This window comes from Lissotriton vulgaris, chromosome 9, assembly GCF_964263255.1.
Source record: "Lissotriton vulgaris chromosome 9, aLisVul1.2, whole genome shotgun sequence".
Classification (NCBI taxonomy): Eukaryota; Metazoa; Chordata; class Amphibia; order Caudata; family Salamandridae; genus Lissotriton; species Lissotriton vulgaris.
Window position 1 is genome coordinate 896,117,386 of NC_141697.1, and position 22,940 is coordinate 896,140,325.

General features: G+C 44.4%; 2 protein-coding genes across 13 annotated transcripts in view; one reads left to right on the top strand and one right to left on the bottom strand.

Moving 5' to 3' along the window:
• Positions 1-18,146, top strand: part of LOC147692460 (cyclin-dependent kinase-like 1) — a 304,602-nt gene extending 286,456 nt beyond the window's left edge. For both annotated transcript variants that reach the window (XM_086938671.1, XM_086938672.1), the window contains exon 10: positions 17,263-18,146. In XM_086938671.1, the coding sequence (XP_086794797.1) occupies positions 17,263-17,364 (102 nt within the window). In that variant the 3' untranslated portion in view covers positions 17,365-18,146. The remainder of the gene's footprint in view (positions 1-17,262) is intronic.
• A 6-nt stretch (positions 18,147-18,152) lies between these two features.
• Positions 18,153-22,940, bottom strand: part of RYR1 (ryanodine receptor 1) — a 1,215,008-nt gene continuing 1,210,220 nt past the window's right edge. For all 11 annotated transcript variants that reach the window (XM_086938669.1, XM_086938668.1, XM_086938662.1 and 8 more), the window contains 2 exons: positions 22,755-22,806; positions 18,153-20,592 (listed from right to left, as the gene is read on the bottom strand). In XM_086938669.1, coding sequence (XP_086794795.1) covers positions 20,497-20,592; positions 22,755-22,806 — 148 coding nt within the window. In that variant the 3' untranslated portion in view covers positions 18,153-20,496. The remainder of the gene's footprint in view (positions 20,593-22,754; positions 22,807-22,940) is intronic.

Here is a 22,940-nt window from a genome sequence, read left to right on the forward strand (position 1 = left end):
TAGTGATGGCTCCGCGGCTGGTTCATTTGACCTCCCACGGGACCGAGACCTGGAACAGCACAGAGCAGACTCCGGGGCCTCAAGCCACTTTCAGGACCGTTCCCGCAAAGTTTTCGGAGCCATGGCCCGGTAGTGGGGGCACGACTCAAAGTCGTGGTCACGCCCCAGGCAGTAGAGACACTCACAGTGCGGGTCCGTCACTGACTTTGTGCAGGGACAGGCCGCGCAAGACTTGAAACCGGGCATCCCTATGCACCTGGAGTATAAGTACTCAAAAAACAGAGAGAAAAGTCCCAAAATCTCAGTCAAAAAGTGACTGGGGGTACCGCTCTCTCCAGATCTGCGCTTGCTGGCACGGAAAAAGAAAGAACTGACGTCAGCGCGCGTGGGCGCGTCTAAGTAGCTCCAACAACGTAATCTCGGCGACTACGACGCCAACGACGTACGCAGAGCCATACGACGATGCCTACCGACGCGTAGGGGTACTGCTGACGAGAACTTTCTGGATCCAGTCTGACACCAGGGGATATTCTAAGGTAAGGAATCTATCACTAACGTGTGTCTTTCAGATACAGTAATAACAGTGAAAACATTACCAAAGGACACCACACCTGGTTTATATTCTAGTCCGCATGGGCAGGTAATTAGGTAAATCACATTCCTTGTGTTGCAGTTGGTAAAGTGGCGTTGCTCCCATGTTGTACCATTTCTGAAGCTTAGGTTTTTACTTTTCTGAGTTTGATGACAACAACTGCAATCCCCACAAGGGAAATGACCTTGTACACCAGTTACATTGGGTCTCTCCATCTGGTTTGTCCGTGGTCTGGTATGGACCACAATGTCCTTTATGTTTCTGCCCCTTCGGTGCGCGTGCATCGGCTTCTCAAATGACAAACCTCCACAGTTCAATATGCCCCAGTGTTTATCAATGACCTTCGACACCTGATTTGTACCTGATGTTGAAATGGTACAACATGGGAGCAACGCCACTTTACCAACTGCAACACAAGGAATGTGATTTACCTAATTACCTGCCCATGCGGACTAGAATATGTAGGCATGACCACCCGCCCCGTCAAAATAAGGATAGGGGAACACAAAAGTAATATACGCTGTAAGAAAACAACAACTAAGATGGCATCACACTTTTTGTCACACCAACACTGCGTCAACGACCTACGCTGGACCGTCATAGAGCGACTACCCTCTGAAACAGGTCTGTTCCAAAAGGAACAACGTTGGGTGTTCCGCCTGACAACTCATGTCACCGGACTTAATGATGACATACCGTGGAGCCAAGTCACCTAAAGACCCCCGGATAAAATAAGGAATAGCAATTGGTTGATATGAGAACCAGCCCGACAGTCAGTACCACCGTCTGCATAAATGACATGTAATTGTATGGTGAACCACATCATAATATCACTGTAAACGATATGGCACCACCTCCGTGGTTGTGACACAATGAGCAGATCCACTTGAACCAAAATACTCCAATGATCCACCTGGTTACTATCCTAATGTACTACCAAAAACAACAATGAGGAAATAACCGGGCGAAATAGCTGCACCGATGACTAGCGCAATTAACAACGCGCATGCGCGGATCGCACTCGAACAATGCGCATGCGCAATGAAACACCGGAGACCCGGCAGCACGCATGCGCAATGGAACACTGGAGACCGGACAGCGCGCATGCGCGAAGGAGAGAGAACGGCGGCTGCATCACACAGGCGCTCCCCCAGCGCGAGCGAAAATATCAGAGTGTGAGTGGCTAGCAAGCGGAAAGTCCATATATGGACAGGTAAAACCCGGTAATTAACAAATGACGGTGGTGTTCATGGTACATGTGACAAAACCACACACATGGAAGGGGCGTCAACAAGGTCATCACCCTTATATGGTCATTAGCCTTTCCGCTAATTAACCAATGAGAACTCACTTCATCCACCTTTAAATACCACCAAGCTCACCCGTACATCATTTACGGCGGAGCAGCACAGGGTGGTGGAAGGAGGCCGACTAAGGCGGATTTCGTGAGTATTCACTAAACAGAGTTTAAGCTCTGTGGGTACATTACAGAGTCCAACAAGTGAGTAGAAACAACAACACTGATCCCACTCTTCTATTCCTATAGATTGTGGATCCACCTACCTACCCTGATGTTCAGGAATTGCTCATGATGCTTTAATCAGCTCATACAATAAGTATGTTTAAAAACACTAAATCCTAAGTCTGTCATAAGTGTGTGTGAGTTTGTGTGTTATGTGTTCTGTATGTCTATTTATTTTTTTTCCCTTTACAGGTTAAATCAACCGTTTGGGGCTCCAGGTGACTGCACCTGTCTGAGCCAACCTATATGGTAACCAAACCTAATGTTTTTTTCTCTTTTTCAGGACATGTAACTACATGTTCCAAAAAATCCGCTGTAGGCACATTGTATTTGTCTCTAGTGAATGTAATCACTTTTTAGGAAAATTAGAACAAAAATCCTGTTTTGTAGAGAAACGTGAGTAGGGTTGGGAGTTGTGCCCCGTCCTGAAGAAGGTACGCATGTACCGAAACATGTCGACGCACACCAGAGGTTCTGTCCCTTACTAAGACACAAAACCTCGCCATCTAGCACATTTTTTAACAGCACCAGCCAGAGGTACAGAATAAAGTTTTTTCTTTTTACCCACTGGCCAGGTACTTTTTAATTTTTTTCACTACACTTCCCACTCACATCCTATTCCTTTCACTTGCACTCAACACACACCACACATAGTCTGATTTGTCAACGCTCCCGCGTAGTCGTAGGTCGTAGCGTGCCGCATCCCCTTAGCGGGGTGCGAAGACCCCGATGATGAAGCATGACACCAAGGGGCCTGTTGGTGTGTGAGGGGTATTTTACACAACACTGAGTGTTCCCCCCTTTTTTCTTCACTTTTCTTTCCAACTAGTGGTAGGATTCTCCTTGTTTATGTATCAGTGCCCGTGGAGTAGGAATCCTACTTGATACTCTACCCCCCCTCTTTGTTAAATATGGTTCTCTGTGTTCTCCATGAGCAGTATCCACAGGTCAAGGTGCAGGCAGCGGCTTCAGTGACGGCATTGTCGAGGATACCAACGTGGCGGTGTGAAGTAAGGCTGTGCAAAGAGCGGTGTCCACAGGTCACGGTGCATGCAGCGGCTCAGTGACAGCGTCGAACGTCGTCATTGGTGAGACCAGGTTTGCGGTGCATAGTGTGGCGGTGCCCTCTGTATTGCCTTCAGGTCACGGAGCCGGAAGTGGCATCGTTGGCAGCATCAGGTTATCTTTTTCCTCTGTGGCAGCTGAAACATCCAGTTCCATAAGCCTGTACCCAGAAGAAGTTTAAGTCTTTCCCTGAGACTTCAAACAGGAGACAAGAACTACATCAAGCCCTTGGAGATACTTAGAATGCAGAAAGAACAGCCCAGTCCTTTCTCTGCCCAAGACAGAAGCAGCAACTTCAGGACAACCCAGCAAAGCACACACCAAAGTGTTATTCTCTCCTCACAGCTTTTCCAGCCCTTCTTCCTGTTAGGTCCCTTAGTCTAGCAGTAATCTAAAGTTCTGGGTTCGGGCCCCGATATTTATACCACATTTCCATTTGAAGTTGGAACAAAGTTCTACTGGCATATATAACCCAGTTCTGCCTGGTTCAGGCCCGGCTCACTCCAGGTGGTTGAGCCAGCATTGTGGAAGACAGACATAGTTCAATCAGGTGCAGCAACAACTCCTCCCACTACTCTAACTGCAGCCAGGTCTATTCAGCCTGGCTATAAGTCACCCAGGAAAAGCAGGACATACCTCAACCTCCGGTGCCTGTCTAGTGTGAATGCACAAACCAGCCCCTGTCAGTCTAAAACGCAGATAGCGAATACACAACAAGCAGAGGCACATAGATGGTTATACAAGAAGATACCCATTTTTTAAGAGTGGCATTTTAAAACACACAACATGAAAATCATCTTCACTGAAATATGTATTCTGAGTTCAGGAAGCCTAAACTCCATTTATCTATCTTGTCCCAATGGAAAGTTATGCTTGTAAGATGTTACAAATCAACTCCCATGTTAGTCTATGAAACAGATAGCCTTTCAATAGTGATCACAAAATTGGCAGTATTTCACTATCAGGACATGTCACACACGCAAGGCAATGTCCTACCTTTCACAAACACTGGACCCTGAACATGGGGGTACCTTGGGCCTACCTGAGGGGTGTCTTGCATGCAAGAAACAGGAAGGTTAAGGCCTGGCAAGTGGGTTGACATGGCAGGAAAAGCTTCCTGCAGTCACTGTAGTGGCAGGTCTGAGACACCTTTGAAATACTACTTGTGTGGGAGGCACAACCAGTGTTGCAAGCCCACTAGTAGCATTTGATTTACAGGCCCTGTGCACACACAGTGCATTGTATTAGGGTCCTACTAGTAAATCAAATATCCCAAATATGGAAATCTCATCGTAACACAATTTACATGAGAGAATATGCATGTTAGCACTGACTAGCAGTGGTAAAGTGCCCAGAGTCCAAAAATAGGTCCCAAACAGGAGGCCAAAAAGCAAAATGTATGGGTGTGAACCTGCTGAAAAGGCTAAGTCTACCACATGCTTAATATGGACTTCAAAATCCTTATTAAGGCACTAGCAGCCCGTCCCGACGTTGTCCGGGTATGAATTGCTCCCGGCCAGTAGTATATTGTTCTGTAGGATTTCGTTTTGATAGCATTTCTTATCTGTGACAGGCCTGTGAAACGCTCCGATTCACAGTGCACTTCTGATGCACTTAAGAGTGCGCGTTCAGTAGTGTGTGAACTCGAGTTTCCCTACTTTATTTTTCCTTGCAATATTATATAGCGCAAACTCGACAACATGGCATGAGCACAATTTACATTACAGAAGAACACATTCATTTGTGGTAGGCACGGGGAGACAAAGCGATTTGCCTGGAATCACAGGATGTTGAGCTGATGCCGAGATTCGAACTTAGCAACCCAGCTCTAAAGTTCGCAATTCTAGAACTTGTGGCGGGGGGTGTGTCTAAAAGTGTATGTTGGTGCTGGCCATCAATGAGAGAGACCTGTGCATTTTTCAAATCGGTGGTGAAAAAATATGAGTATGTTGCTGGAGATGTGGGCCGCCGTGCCACCAATGTACTTACCGGGGGAGGGTAAACACCCATTATTCCGCAACTTTCTTTCCGCATACCATCACTCCGCATACTTTCATTACGAAAGTACCATGACTCCGCAATGCCATTATAACGCATGGCATTACATTTTATATGCTTTTACCACGCATACATTTGCAACGAAATTTGTTGTAAATGCATGAATGGTAAAAGCATATTTTTTTTAAGGTTTGGATAAGGTAAGTTTGGGTATAGGGGTATATGTTTTGGGGTACTGAGGTATATGTTTTGGGGTGTTTGGGTATTTTAAGGGTTCAGATATAGTTTTGGGTTATGGGGTACAGGGGTAGTTTTAGGGTTTAGGGATAGGTATGGGTTTTGGGGTACAGGGTTATTTTTAGGGTACAGGGCTAGGTTTGGGTTTTGGGGTATTTTTAGGGTTCAGGGGTAGGTTTGGGTTTTGGGGTACAGGGGTATTTTAAGGGTTCAGGGCTAGGTTTGAGTTTTGGGGTACAGGGGTATTTTTAGGGTTCAGGGCTAGGTTTGGGTTTTGGGATACAGGGGTATTTTAGGGTTCAGGGGTAGGTTTGGGTTTTGGGGTACAGGGTTATTTTTATGGTTCAGGGCTAGGTTTGGGGGTACAGGGGTATTTTAGGGTTCAGGGCTAGGTTTGGGTTTTGGGGGTACAGGGGTATTTTTAGGGTTCAGGGCTAGGTTTGGGTTTTGGGGTACAGGGGTATTTTTAGGGTTCAGGGGTAGGTTTGGGTTTTGAGGTGCAGGGGTATTTATAGGGTTAAGAAGGGTTAGTGTTTAAGGGTGTTGGGGTATTTTAAGGAGTACGGGTAGGTTATGATTATGGGGTGCAGGGGTATTTAAAGGGAGCAGGGTGGACAACCGGAGCTGGATTGTACAGAACCTGGAAAGAAAAAACAATGAAATATTCGGCACAACGCTCGCTTTTTTCCCGTAATCCCGCGCCCCCCACACGCTCACTCCCCCAGCACACGCCCACAGCACACGATATGAGACATGACATGAATGGCGGAACGTACCACACGTCCCCAGCGTTTGTCACGCCCCCAGCACACGCCCCCAGCACAACGCAGACACGCCCACAAGGGACTACTTTGCTGGCACGGTTCTTTTACCTTTTAAATTTATATGGTGGGCGTCTGCATAGCCTATGTCCTTCTGCTGCAACTGCCCTTTCCAACGCTGTATTGGGTGTTGTGATTGGTGCTGTGGTTCCTGAGATTACCCGCCTCAAAGGTTTGGGCTCTCTCTTCATTATATTAGTATAGATTAGTCCTCCTACTACTTCCCCATATGCCCATGCTAATACACAGCGATCAGAATGGCTTAATTCCAGTCCACAATACTTGCCTTAACCTCTGAAGGCTATGCCATGTCTTTTACCATCCAGAAGTATGGTCTCGACCATGTGCCATTATGTAGGCATACCTTGAAAAGGCCTTTGACACAGTACAATGGGATTTCTTGTTTAAGGTCATGCACCGTATAGGACTTGGAGAGCACAGGGTCAACTGAGCCAAACTACTAATATACTGCTCTGACTGAGCGGGTCAAAATGGACTCTACCATCTCCCAACAATACAATGTATGTATACGGACTCGACAAGGGTGCCCTTTATCCCCCTTCTATTCGCACTGGCCATCGATTCCTTGGCTGAGTTTTTTCATTAGGAGAGTGTGGGCGCTGGCATGGTGGTCGAGGATTGGGAACATATTATCTCTTTTTATGGTGATGGCCTCCTACTTTACCTCACTGATGGGCCCGCAGACAGTGTAGCTGTGCTTCTGGAGTAAATTGGGAATATTTCTGGCCTCTGGGTCAATAAGACCAAGACATATGTGTTTTCCATCTCTCTGGATGTCGAGCGGCCATCGGATATTCCACCTGACCTGACATGGTGTCATCGTCCCCCCCCCCACACCCACTTTCGGTGCCTGGGCATACAGATTTTTCATTCACTGGAAGATTTGCGTGAAGGTAATCTTGGGAAAACTCTCTGATCCCTTTGATCTTGCATCCTCTTTTGGTGTTCCCTTAAGCTGCCGATTATTGCCCGGACCTCAGTATCCAAGATGGTCATGTTACCAAGATTACTCTATTTTTTTATTAATATCCCGGTTGGGGTTGTTTTTGGCAACTAAATACCCTGATATAGGATGGGGGCCGCCAAAGGGTGTCTTCGGGGATTCTCCGGTGCCTGCCGGATGAGTGGGGCCTAGGTGCCCCTGATTTTGAACTATCCTTTTTGGCTGCACAGCTCCAATGGATCACTCAGTTGCTCAATGAAGCTCACCGGGAGGAGTTGGGATTAGTGGAATTGTTGACGCATCTTGGTGTTTGTCTTGCTAAGCTACAATATCAGGCAGTGGTGATTCCACGTCTGGGTGTGCTATAAGCAGTAGCATTGAAATGCTGGAGGTGCTGAGTGCTGAAGACCGCGGGAACGCCTCTCTATGTCCCAGCACTACCACTGGTGCGTCTCCCAGATGGTGACCCTCTCTCCTTTTTCACAGCTGGGGAACTGTCGGTCTGGTTGGGCTGGTGATGGTGGGAGATTGCTACCAACAGGGTTCTCTACTCCCATTGGAGGATCTGGTGGCCCAGTCTGACTTACCTCCAGGCCAATTCCTCACATATTAGGCATTGATACGAACCTTATGAGACCTGTGGGCCAGGGGGGTGCGAAGAACCGTTGACTCATTCAGTGCTGCAGCTGTTGGCGACCTTGGGTACCACAAGGCAGTTGGTGACATGGTTTTATCGATCTTCATCTGAGATGGTCCAAAGGCCCTTGTAGGCACTGCAGCGGTGGTGGAGAGGGATACTGGGACGGGACTTCACAGACCCGGAGTGGCGCACGATATTGGCATACCCCAAGAAGGTCTCAAGGAACATGAGGCTGAAATATACCAAATTTAATTATGTGCACATGACATATATGAACCCCAATAGACTCCAAGTCGTTAATGATGGGGAGCCAAGTAACTGCCCTAGGTGTAGCCCCCTAGATGCAGAGTTTGTTCACACGACCTGGAGCTGCCCCTAATTATGTACATTCTGGGACACAATGACGGACACACTGGGCCACTCCCTTGCCTGCTTCATGGAGGTCTGCTCGTTAGGGTTATTCCCAAGACCACACACACAAAAGGTTGGATCTAGAGTCCTAGACTTGGCCCTGGTGTTGGGCAAGAGATGAATAGCAATGGTCTGGAAGTCCGCAGCCGGCTGGCATTGGAAACTTGGGTGGGCCAGGGCCGAAGAGAGGGCCCTGTTTAAAAAAAAGACACCCAATAGTGGGACTGTGGACAGAGTTATTGGAACCCTGGGAGAACCCAGAGGGGGAGTCAGAGGACGATCTTGAGGTACAGGGTGGACTGACCGAGGGGGACGGGCAAAGTCCTTGAGGGACTCTGCTGGGGAAGAGTGTGCACACTGAAAATGGATAACAGCTGGGCTACTAGACTATGACTTGACCTGCCTGAGTCGCGGATCGGTTGACTGTGCGCCCACTCATTCACCCTCACAAGCTTGTTTGTTGCTTCTGCCGTCAGGGGCCACTCCTGTTGGCCATGGTGTGGCTGCCCGACCACCCTCATGTCTTTTGTCAGCGCTTTAGCTTTCCCTGAACCAGCTGATGTGAGCGGTCCCTGAATTGGTTTGGTTGCCCCCTCCCTCTTTCTTTTGAGTTTCTTGCATATTAGTTTACATATTTTCCCCTTATCTTTTTACTGCATTCTACCTTGCTATAAATGGATGTCTGGATTAGACAGTTATAATTGTGGGGCTTTACATAATTTGTGTATGGGGCCTTGTTTGGTTGACCATTACTTGTATTCTTCTTGAATATTGTAGAACTGTCATGCCCTGTTTGATGATACTTTTCTTTATAATGTCTTCACATATGGGTGTTGGTAAATATTATATGCCAATAAACATATGTTTTAAAAAAAAAAGCAGATCTGATGTTCCTGAGCTCAGGACCAGACTCACAGAGCTTCTCAGCAGAGGCGATACAACCCTACTCCCCTTGTTTGTTGACGTATCACATTGCAGCTTTAAGATCTGGACCGATTAAATGGAAGGAAATCAATGAGAGCCAGACGTATCACACTTAATTCGAACAGATTGATGTGTGATATCTATGGGGCATATTATCAAGGACAGGCGGTACATTATCGCCGCTTTTATCGGCAGAAAACTGCCGATAAAGCGGCGATAATGGCCTTGATAATATGCTCTATGAATTCCAATCGAAGCCCATATTAGATGTGTTCACATCTAACATGGGCTTCAATTGGAATTTATAGAGCATATTACAAGGCCATTATCGCCCCTTTATCGGCAGTTTCCTGCCAATTAAAGCGGCGATAATGTATCGCCTGTCCTTGATAATATGTCCCTATGTTCTTCTGGCTAGCCTCTGATCTCCAGTTTCTCAAGATGGGTTCCTCACCCTGTTGTGGCTTATCTGCACTCGCTTTGTCATTTGAGGAAGAGGGTGGAACAGATCCCTCTGCAGTGCCACTGGAAGGTTTTACGCAACAACAAGAAACGAGGGTTGAGGCAGAAAGAAAGCTTGCACCTGATTATTACAAATGGCTTTGTGGTATAGCGATGGTGCTCAAAACCAGGAAGTACACCCCTCTTTACTTCCTATTGGGAAAACTCAAATAGCATCAGAGACAAAATTGAAATTAGCACCCATCAAAAATTATAGCATCATTGGTCTTCATAGCACCGTATGTCCATAGAAAAGATAGAAAGAGCAGGTCCAAAGTCCACTTGTAATCGAAAAATGATCTTTATTGATAAGTATTAAAAGTCTTTAAATCCAAATAGTCAGGCACTGATTCTTTTAGCCAACGCGTTTCGTCTCTGTCGAGACTTCTTCAGGGCTAAAGACAAAACAATATATACATTACTTAGAATCAATATATATATACATATATACAGCTATACACAACAAACAATATAAAAAGCACATAGTAAATCCTAAAAACTATATACAAAGCTCATGTATTACCGAGATAGCTAGTTATCATTAAAAAAACAATTGACAATTAATTATATTTGGCAGGGCATCAACTAGAGATAATATAGCAATTCAAAACTCGAGAGGAAGGCATTCAGGGTGTACACAGTAGTGTTCAACATGTATGAATATAAAGTTACAAAAGGGATAAAATAATTGGTTCAATTAACATATTTATGCTTGAGTTTTACACTAAATCATAGAACACTCAATTGCTGTGACTGAGATATATAGCCACTTAAGCAGGATTCTGTAACATACCTCAGAATACAGTATAAAGGTTTTGAATATATCCCACTCAAGGATGAGAATACAGTTGAATTACATGAATCAGTCAAATGTCAGTAATAATCTGTAAATCAAAATCAGACAGTATAATGTGCCATTTGATCTTACATGTTGGCTGTGATCATATACACAATCACAGGTAAACATAAAAGACATAAGAATCTAATTTCCTATTACAGACTCCATTTAATTGTTTCATGACATATTAATTTATCCTTGTAAGAGGGTGTGACTACCAAGTCACTAATGTTAAACAATTAGTTCCATCCATCATACTACTAGATAACTACTCCATATAACAACAATTATAGGCCTTTCATTAATATTGCAAATCAACTTCACGCAGTCAAATAGAGCAACCTCACTGCACAAAATGATAATCTAACTGTTAATAATGTACACAAACATAGCTTGCATACTGTTAATTCACGATCAATTACTTTAAGGCAATGCATACTCTGATATTTAAACAACAAATTCAGGTAAATCATGTTGGTCATCTATCGTTCTACAAGTGACGACCTTTGCAATGTTTAGATCCTAGTGAACTTTATATAGTTACTTTTAGAATAGTCCAACTTTTTGACTATGGTGCTCCTATTTTCTTTGCTGAGCCTGGTATATGTGTGATAGTTGAGTCTCTCTTATAAATGGGCATGCCAATATTATATTGATGGTAAAACGTGGTCAATACATAATGTGGAATCTAATTTATACACACATCATTTTTGCTTCTCACAATCCAAATAAGTATTTGAACTTTGGGACACTTTTTTCTTTTTCCAACTCAGTAGCAATTTGTAAATCGGGTGAACTTTGGAATATCTGTGTGACATTCTGTCAAAAGAGGTTGTGCGAAATTTATAATCAGAATATGCACCCAATATTTCTTTATTAAATTATCTAAATTCATTTATGCCACATTTAGTAAAACTAGGCTTGAGCATTGCCTTAAAGTATTTGTGTGACAACATTATTTTCACTGGGTGCAGTACAATCATAATTGATCGTAAATTAACAGTATGCAAACTATGTTTGTGTACATTATTAACTGTTAGATTATCATGTCGTGCAGTGAGGTTGCTCTATTGGACTGATTGAAGTTGATTTGCAATATTAATGAAAGGCCTATAATTGTTGTTATATGGAAGTTTTTTTTTTTTTTTTTTTTTGACCAGTCGCTCCGGATCCCGCACGGATTACACGTGGGGGTAGGTTTGCAGGCAGAGACCGCACGCCGTTTGGGTCCCTGACTCCTCTGTGCAGGTCCCACAGGAGCAGACTGCGGGGCACCTTAGGGACACACTTAGGGTTGCACCACTTGAGGCAGGACCAGTTGGCCTGCCCATCACAGACCAATAAAATAAAGGTTGTTTAAGTTTTTAATTCACTGTGTAGTACTAGACACCAAGGTCCTGAGGAATTGCTAGATTAGCAAGAAACATGTCGACCTAAACAGAGGGTTGCAGATATCTTCGCCACTAACATTCGTAGCGTCTATCTCCCCTCCCACTATTTTAACCAAGGGAGTCAGCCACGCTATTAAAAATCCTTGTGGACTAACTTACCTTTTTTAATCACCACCACTTTTCCACGACTACACATTTTTTCTGCCCTCTCACACGCATGCACCATATGGCTGGAACAAAAGATCTTCGCTAAAGAGCCCCTTCGTGGGTGCCCGTCAGACATTGCAGCGCCAGTCTTACGAGGAGCAGGACCCATATGATGAAGCATGACACCTAGCTTGCTGGGTGTGTGAGGGTTCTAGTTCCCAAGAGGGAAATTTCCCTTTCTTCTTTCCCTCTTGATCTTCTCTATATACACCTTACACACACACACTCCTTCTTTCTAGTCCTACTGGGGAACTTTGTGCTTCTTTTTGCTACTAATATGGAATAGTTATCTAGTCGTATGATGGATGGAACTTATTGTTTAACATTAGTGACTTGGTAGTCACACCCTCTTACAAGGATAAATGAATATGTCATGAAACAATGAAATGGAGTCAGTAATAGGAAATTAGATTCTTATGTCTTTTATGTTTACCTGTGATTGTGTATATGGTCACAGCCAACTTTTAAGATCAAATGGCGCATTATACAGTCTGATTTTGATTTACGGATTATTATTGACATTTGACTGATTCGTGTAATTCAACTGTATTCTCGTCCGTGAGTGGGACATATCCAAAACCTTCTACACTGTATTTTGAGGTATGTCACAGAATCCTGCTTAAGTGGCTATATTTCAGACACAGCAATTGAGTGTTCTATGATTTACTGTAAAACTCAAGCATAAATATTTGTTTAATGAACCAATTATTTTATCCCTTTTGTAACTTTATATTCATACATGTTGAACAATACTGTGTACACCCTGAATGCCTTCCTCTCGAGTTTTGAATTGCTATATCATCTCTAGTTGATGCCCTGTCCAATATAATTGTCAATTGTTTTTTGAATGATAACTAGCTATCTTGGTAATACATGAGCTTTGTATATAGTATTTAGGATTTACTATGTGCTTTTTATATTGTTTGTTGTGTATAGCTGTATATATGTATAAACACGTTGGCTAAAAGAATCAGTGCTTTACTATTTGGATTTTAAAAACGTTTAATACTTATCAATAAAGATCATTTTTCAACTACAAGTGGACTTTGGACCTGCTCTTTCTATCTTTTCTATGGACATACGGTGCTATGAAGATCAATGATGCTATCATTTTTGATGGGTGCTAATTCCAATTGTGCCACTGGAACGTTTTATACAGCTTTGGAGATCTTTTTTGTGTTTGAACCATAACTTGCAAAGGAACCATTGGAGGTTCCTCGTGTTAGGGTGCATGGGTGACCAACAAATGCAGGAGGATAGCAGACCAAGCAGGTGTAAGTAAGACCCATCAGGACTAGAATGGTTGCTCCACTCTGAAACATGTGAATCATAGTCTAAATATCTTGATTCCTCTGGGCATGAGGGAAGGCTCGACTGGATGTGGTGCCCAGTACTGCCCCTATGAACAGGATGCCCTGATTTGCATATGGCTGGGTCCAAACTGGGGTGATGTGGCAAGAAAAATAACGATGGGCCATATCCAGATGTTACTGGGGGTAAGTTTTTGAAAAGTTTCAACACCCCGTCTATCATTTAATTTTGTGATGTTGCCCTGAGAAAGCACCAGGTCAAATCTGGGCTGGTTGATTGAAAAGCCCATGTTTTTCGCCTGCAAGTGGGCAAGACACTATCTCTTGAAAGTCGATTTTGATGAGATAAGGGAATACCAGGATTCCGCCGGTCTGAGTTTGGCAACCTCTGCTATCACCTTTGTGAAGAGTAGAGGAGTGGAGGTGTGGCTAAACAGAATGACTGGAAACTGGTAGTGCTCGGACCCGTGAAGTGATAAAACTTCCTATGTGACTGCAGGATAGGGATGTGGAAATAGGCACCTGCAGGTCGACAAACACTATCCAGTCTTCTGTTTCCAGAGCAGGTAGAACTTCAGCTAGAGGCAGTATTTTGAACTTTTCCTTTCATAGTCTAGGATAGGACGGAGGCCTCCATCCTTTTTGGGGACCAGGAAGTACCAGGAGAAGCACCCTTGACCCTGCTCTGGAACAAACTCCAGTGTGCACTTGAGGATCAAGGCAGCATATCCGGATGATGGAGGGAGGGGGTGTTTATTGGAAGGGTAGGACATATACTCCCCCTAAAATTTACAAGGCCTAAAGGTCTGAAGTTATGGCCTTTCAAGCTTGTGGAAAGGAGAATAACTGTGCTCCAATTGTCTGTGTGTTTTGGAAGGTGGAACTAGAGCTGCTTTTCAGTGGTGGCTGAGGAGGAGGGGAAGGTAGGGAGCAGGACAGCTTGTGTTCTGCCCTTGCCTCAACCTTTATATTGCTCCTATACGGGGTTCATCTCCTGTTGCTGCTGTTTTTGAGCTGCAAACTGTTGACAGCCTTGAAATTAAAAGCCCCTGCTGAAGCCACAACATTTCAGAATACTGACGGCAGTCTCTAGATTGTATTTGGAGACTAACGAATGTGGCTGTATTTGGAGACCAACAGATGTGGCCATGACTTTACTGTCATTAAACCTCTCTAATGCAGAGTCTGCTTTGGCACCAAAGGGCCGGGATCCGTTGAATGGAAGGTCCATTAGCATCTGTGCATCTGGCGAAAAACCCGAGGGCCATATTTATCAATGGGTTGCTTCGTTTCTGCGCCACGCAACGGGCAAAAGTGACACATACCTCAAGATGCGACTTGTCATGCCAGGCAAGGCCCCCTTGTATGGCCCTGAGTGGCTTGATAAATCCAAAGTAACGCAACACTGCACAAATCGCTGCATTGCATAACCATTCCATTGGTGGTGCATTGGTCCTCCGACGCAAAACCCATAGATTTTGACACATTCACAGATTTACTATAAGTGGTAGACCTGGGACTGCACCAATACTGCTACCCATCCTCAGGGGAGGCGTAACAAGGAAAAATATATTTATTTATCTTTGTTTTTTCCTCTTTTTATGTGTATTGCATCCTGCATCACACATAGAAAGAGAAATATGACTCTAAAGATTGTTAAGTCTTGCCTGCATTGGTGCTAGGAGCACATTGTGCTCCAGAGCTGGAAAAAGGCAGGAATGCACCATATAATGTTAAGTACGGTGCATTCCTGCCCTTTCCCTGTCACCAGGAGCATCAAGGTGACTTTCTGCATTGCACTGCATTGCACTGCATCACTTGTACATAAATATGTCCCTACATTTCTTAACTAGGCTTGATGATGGCTGTCCCCATGGCTCTTGCCATTGGATCCACATTATCCAGTCCAGAGTGTGTCACCTGCTTTGTGGCAGCCTGAGCATCTACTACCAGCTCTGTAAAATGTGTTTGCAGGTTGTCAGAAAGAGTGGTGATAACCACCTGTAGGGAATCCAACAGGGCATGTACATTTCTACTCGATGAACAAGAGGTATTTATACATTTGAAAGCCTTATTCCTTGCCGAAAACATTTTCTTAGCAATTTTTTCCAGCTCCGTCAATTCCTAGTCAGCCGATGTAGAGGTAAAGGATTCTGATGCCATTTTAAAGGTACAAGATGCCTGCACAATCAGGATCTCTGGGGATGGTTGAGCAGATAAAAAGCTGGGATGTCCTAGGGCTGCCTTATATTGCTGGCCAGTCTTAAGATGGCGGCAGAGGTTGTCAGTTTCTCCCATATGGCCAGTATTGCTCCATTAGCGACTCATCAAACAGAAGTAAGGTTTCTGCTATGAGAGACGTGGAGCACAGAACCTAAGTCAGGATGTTGGATTTCACCTGTAGGAGGTCACTTCCGGTATAGGAGGGCCCATCAGTGACAGAAGTTCCTATTCCTGTGAGGTATCAAGCCCACTGGCATCTTTCAATACTGCAAAGTCTGGATCCAATGAGCCGTCCCCTTCATCATCGGCACTGGGATCTTCTTGAGGGGCTGTTTTCTTGAAGATATAAGTTCATTCTTCCAAGAGCAGCTCAGCCTCTCTCCTTGGGTGGTGGGGCATCAGTGCTGGACTCTCTGACCTTTGTGCTGCCAGTGAAGGTGGAAATAGTGGCTGGGGCATCAGTGACTAGGGTGTCATTATCAGCGGCAGTGGTGTCATGTGCGGAGCCTGCGGTGTCGGGTGGGAGGGTCAGCAGCATCATCTGTGGTGCCGTGTGTGATCAGATATTGGTTGCTGGCTCAGAGGATGGCGAACGCTGGATGGCCAATTAGGTGGCGTTGCTCTTGGTGTTGACCCTGCTGGCATATTTGGAGTCGTGATTGAATTCACGCATGACACAGGAGGCAACAGCAGCAACTGTGTGAAAAGCACTGATTGGTAGGACCCATGTGGTCAGCTGGAGCACCAGATGGAATCATGGCCAACTGAAAATGCAGCACATTGTGTGCAGAAAGACTGACAGATGTGTTCCAGGTGTTGGAAACTCTGGGTATGGTAGAAATGGCTGGGGCGTATGAGATGGTGCCTCAGGTGGTCAAGTCTGCAGAAACCACTCTGGGTCCAATGAAACCACAGGCACTGAATCCTGATTGTTCCTCCACTAGTTATTGATCAGACGCCATGTCAGGCAAGTCAAAGGTTGTGGCGACATTCTTCCTGGCGTATGGTGTCAAGATTTGTGTCTCCTCTCTTTCAAGGGCTTCTTCCAACAGGATTTTGACAGAGGTGGTGATTCTGGTATCTCTGACCTTGGGCGAGACTTGCAGAGCAGCACGACTTTAGTGTGAAGCTTCACAATGCCACCCACCGGCGTGCAGAGGTACTGCTTGAAAATTTCCAGACCCAATGTGATGCCTGGGTAATATTCAAAAGGTGAGCAATCTGAGGTTGTAAGTATCCTTCAGAAACCACACTTCTGCAGTGTTGGTATCTTTCACAGATTCACACGCTGCCCTTTCTTTTCTTCGTTCAGAGGCTCGCTGATATTTTGTAACATTTCATATTTCAGTTTCATACTGGTCTATAAAGGCATCCTGGTAGTGAACTGTAGTTACAGATAAGTAACTGGTTTCATCCTTAATTGCAGAATGCTTGCAATGCATAGCACCTCTGTTTGAAGGGCAACCGTTATAAGTAAATATAAACACAAATAAAGTGTTTAGAAGGCTTTTGTTGACTTAACATGAAAATTAACAGGCTTCCCCATAATGTTCTCTGTGTCATTCTTCTCACCTATCAACATCCTGCTTTATCCTTTTTCTTCTCTTGTTTCCCTCAGTTGCAGCATCTCCCACAGTTGACCAGCAGCAACATATCGCCATTGCCAGAGGTCCGGAGAGTTGTTAAACTCAAATATGACAATCACTTGCCTAACATTTGATTTGACAAGAGTAACTACAGCATAACAGAAGACTCTGGGCGGGCTAAACAGATACTTAAGTCACCCACTGCCAACACACCGTGATCTTCTTGTACAACCATTGTCTCTTCTGTGACTCGGCTGGTGAGAATGGAGATGGATGTTACCATGAAGAGGCTAGAAAATATGCCTGCATTCTCAGATTTCTTCACATTGGCCATTGTGGTGAATGGACACAGAGAAGAGAGACGTCATTATCCTGAAAAACAAATGTGATCATCTGACCTTTCTAACACTATTCAGTTGGTTCAAGGAGACCTGTTACCATTCAGAAAAGTAGAGGTACCGCTCTGCCTAACGGGAGTGGTGTTTGTTGAAGAAAGGTGGTTCACCCCTGAGTGAGAGGCACACTTCATTTTGTGAGCAAGAGGTGCAACACAAACAGAGGGAAAATAATCGCTGCCTAGGCACATATACTTTACAAAACAGCAATAAATAACTGAGATAAAAACATGTATATTCAACAAACATTGGGGAAAAAGGCCAGTCTGATGGTGAACATTTTTAGAGGTCGTGGATGTTGCAGACAAAGAAAAAGTTAAACTTTGTGTTCACATAAAGAGTGACTTCTAATGTGGATGAACAACAGAAGTACGGAGGTCTGCCAGAGGACAGAGGAATATTCTATCATGGGCTTAACAATTGGTAAACTGGTAGATTTCTTCTCCATACTTGGACTGTTTCTTCTGACTGAGAAAGATTTTCATCTGCTCCTTGGGAATAAAAAAATAATTACATACAACTGAATCTGCAGCAACAATATATTTTTTTATTTTACATGAAAATATATTAAGCGACACGGAGCTAATTACATTAGTCTGGAAAGAGGCTGAGATGTTAATCGCAGTGATACACGATCATCTGTCGAAAAAGCAGGCTGGATTTTCTGCATGCAATCCGACAGCGGCTCTCCCCCTCTAAGGCTTTAAAATGCTTGGTGCATTGTTTTTCTTCCAGAATATGCGTCACTTTTCCCTATCCCTCACTCTTTAACATCCATCACTACTTACACACATTGCAACCCTTAAATACTGCAGGTTCAGAAGATGCTTAACGAGATACAGCAGAAAGAATTGTGGGCTGTAGAAAACATCCACTACTGCGGCAGGCAAGCTGGATGCGAGTGGAGCCCCAATTCTCACCATAATTCTTCTCTTGCAATATGTTTTAGAGGGTATCTATGTTGAGCTATTCAATAGCATTTATTTCACTCTATAGAAATTTCATTCGAATTTTAAACAGGGTCCATCTCTAACCCTCATTAAGTTGTATAGAAGTATGTACTGCCAGGTGGAAGCTGTCTATTAAAGGATGTGTTTAGAATCCACCGTTTCATGTGTAGAATAGAATTTGTGGTATCTGGGAAGCTCCGAAATCTTCATGCAATATGGTAACTGTTTAATCTGCATTGAAATTCAAGAGTTTCAAACAATATTTCAGTGGACAATACAAACATGAGACATTGAGTGTTGCTTTAACTCGGGCAGTGAATCAAACCTACTCTCGAAAGCCATTTCCAACTGGATAGGAACCGAAGACGCGGCTAAGATGCCCGTTATTGTAAAGCAGCAGAACCAGATTACCCTGATTCTTAAGCTCACCAATGGTGTTTAAATATTCATAAAATATCAGTACTTCAGCATCTGACCACTTCAGGGGTCAAACAATGAGCTATACTTGCATTTAATGGTGGATGAAAACTGCTTTCTGTGAACCCCAGACAACAGCAAGGCCCAATTTTCTTGTTAAAAGACCATGACTGCAGCAAACCAAAGGGTCCACAGAAGCAGGCCTTCTGTACGATACACCTTGACTGGGTGTCGTTGGATGTGATCGGTGTTTAAATGTTATGGAGTAAACCCTGATCTCTGTTGCAGTGCAAAAAGTCTCGCCTCCTGCCTGAAATCCCTTCCGGTTTGACTGCACAGAAAATAAGACCTCAAATAAATAAGGTAAGGAACCACCTGGGTCAGAAAAGATAGCCAGGCAAGATCTCCTCACAAAGGCAATTGACTCTTCTGGTTGGCTCAAAAAGGAGCAGCTAATCTCTCAAGACCTGTTGCTGGTCTCTTGGCTGCATTATTCGTTTCTGGCCACCAAAAACACTCATTACACATACAATTAAAATTACAAAACAGTCTGACTTACATTCCACAAATGCACATGTGCATTGCTAAGACTGCTGCCTTCTCTCAAAAGTCTTTACAAAGTGGAACATAATGTGGTGTCCCCATCTCCACTGTAAAAGGCACATTTTTCAACCCACTGTAAACCTACAGAAGGTAAAATTCTACACTCTCTCAGATAAGTGCCTGTCAAGCGGTAGGCCACACATATAGGAAGAGATGGTTGGTTTGCCGAAGGGTTTGTTTCCTGAAACAAAGTCCACAGAACATGCACCCGTTTGAAACACCTCTGAAAGAATCATCTTCACTTCAGTTGGTAAAAAAGTTTCTTCGGGGACAATCCCTTAGATGAATGAAGTGCACTGTGTTATTTTCCCTTAACAAATAAAACCCGTACTCTGTAAATTGTTCCAAGAACATCTTTCCCATTTACAGTTTGCACAGCTCCTCGCTCTTCGGGTGCTTGAGCACTGGCAGCATCTTTCCCCAAACATACACCTTTTTTGATTTGTTTTGCAGTGATTAAGTAGACGCTGTTTCCATAGCTGAGCACAGTTTTGTTTTTAAAGTCACTTCACTTGAATGCTAATGAAGGCTGTGATTGAATGAGTATGTAACTGGGTAGGGGTGGAGAGGGCTTTGGGTACGAATCACTAAAGAGTGTCTCCGTCAAAGTTTGGGGTAGCAGCGGCTGTTGCTCAGTAGTTCATTCCAGCAGTGTTCAAAATCGATGTAGAATGTTTTCATTGGCACATATCCTCCCCACTTGTGTTCCATTATTGCTTTTGGGAATACGCTTGGAGAATACTCTAGAGGTAAGGGGGAGCAGGGGTCTTTCGAGAGTTAGAGGGTCTTTTAAATAGAAGCAGAGTCTCGTTCCTCTGTTGATGTTGCGTGCCTTGAAAATGTTGCACTTTTGCAGGCTCGTCGTAGGTGTACAGGTGTCTCTCTACACCTGGCGAGCTCCTTAGCTCAACTGATCCTCATATTGCTTGCGGAAGCAGTCTCCAGCAGGGAAGAAATCCCAGCAGCGTTCCTGGTACATCTTCCAGACATAAGATTCCTAGGACAAAGAGGCATAGACTTTAGTTATCTTTGGCTCGGAAATCGTTAGACGGATTACACGACTAGACCTTGAATAATTAAAAAGGTACTTCAGCCCTGCCCTAGAAGAGCTCCTTTTGAAACTACCCTGGCTTCGCTATGGCTATGGATGGCATAAGGAACAGATGTGCTACTCAATACACGTGCGATGCAGAGGTCTGACACACTGTATGTCCACTATTAACTATAAGATAGCTCAGCAGTTAATGTGCCTGCTGCTGTAATGTATGTACCATGAGGTATTAGAAATCATGCATTTTGATTGGTAGCAGTTCGAAGCAGCTGGTGTGTGGCATTAAGTGGGGTTGGAAATACTATTATGTGATTGTTACTACAATAGCATTTACATGTTTGACTGGAGCATTATACTGAATTGTCCCAAAAACTTGGGGGCATATTTATTAAGGGTTTTCCGATACACTTGCTCCACTCAGGAGGACACAGGCTGATGCAAAACGTATTATGAGAGTTACCAAGCCGTGCAAGGCCACCTTGTGTGGCTCTGCGTGGCTCGGTAAATCTGGAGTGATGCAAGGCAGCGCATGTCACTGCCTTGCATTAGTCTGTCCCACGGAGGCGTTTCATGGGCGAACATGGGTGTTCCCATGCATTCACCTACTGATTCTGAAGCATTCCCGGATCTACCAATACTGGTGGAAAACATCGTTTACAACGCAGTGTTTACACCGCAGTACCTTTACAACAATGCCATTACAACGCAAGTCGTTACTACGACTTGCGCTGGATGGCGCTGTTGGATAAGGAATATTGTAATTTTATATTCCAACACCTTCCCTACTGTTACGTGGGCTGGTGTTGGAATATAGAATTATAATATTCCTCAATCCGCGCACACCAATGCAAGTCGTTGTAACGACTTGCGTTGTAATGGCAGCGTTGTAAAGTACCGCGATCTAAAAGATCGCGTTGTACTGACGTACATCCATACTGGTAGACCTGGGAATGCATCAGAATGCTACGGCTTCCCAGGGGAGGCGTGACAAGGAGAAATATCTTTATTTGTACTCGTTTTTTCCTCTTTCAACATGTGCTGCATTCTGAAGTAGTGTGGCTCACTGGTTAGAGGCGGCAGACCCGAGAGCAGAGGACGGCCCGGGACCAGGGTTCGATTCCCGGCGCGGCAGGTTTCTGGACCAGGGTCAGCGGCCTCGATAATTCTCTCGCCTCGGTGCCCACTCTGATCAGCGATCACACTCGGCAACTCTGGGCATTAGCTTGCCTCATCTTCACTAACGGCCCCACCAGACCGCCGGGGATGCCTGGTCTCACCCTGGAGATACCCATTAAGGGACCATCTCTCAGGGAAGCCAGGAAGGGTTTCGCAGCGGTCGAAGCGCCTTGGGACCCTCCGGGTAAGTAGTGCGCTATATAAATGCCTATACATATACATATACATGCAGTACACACACAAAGAGGAAAAAGCCTCTGAGGATTGTTTTTATGCAGGAATGTGTCACTTCCTGCACAAAAATAACCCTACCTGTAACACGAGCACCCTTGCACCATGGTGCAAGGGTGCCTGCATTGGCGCTAGGCAGCAGTTTGTGCACCAGCGCAGGGAGAGAGAAGGAATGCACCATATCTTGATGGATATGGTGCATTCCTGCCCTATCCTTTTCACACAGCGCAGCAAGGTGTTTTGCTGCGTTGCCTAAAATAATGATAAATATGGTGCTTGGTTTTCAAAACCCATAATGCAGATGAAGAATGTCCTATCTCTGAATTACTTTATCCTTATTATCTTAAAACTAGTGCTGCTGCTGGTTAATGCTTGTTTTACCTTTATACGGTCCTCTTAACATTTCACCTATTCGCTTTCCCTGACTTTTCCCTCCTTTTTCAAGGTGCACTAATGCTTGTTCACTTAGTGGAGCATGCCCTGATCTCGTCTGCATGGTACACTGCATTTGGGAGAAGTATAAATGCTTTTGTCCAACCTTTGCATTGGGCTACTTAAAGCAAGTAGTCACATCAGTGTATTGGTTTCTATTTTGATGTATTAGTTAATTCACTGATTTGTTATTTATATCCTCTGGTTTCTTATGTGGCTTTTCCTTAGATGACCCAGCTGGTATAATGTGATCACGGTGTATGCATTACCTGCCCAGTGTGCTCCGTGTCGTCCTTGTTAATGAGGTACATGAGGAAGAACCTAAGAGCCAAGAGAAAACAGGGAAGTTAGGAAGTTGGCATTTGCAGAAAGTTGGAAAATCAGCAAACTATCCAGCAAACAAAGCTGATGGCCACCCTAGTGGGGATGGAGGGAAGAGGCCTAAATTTATTCTA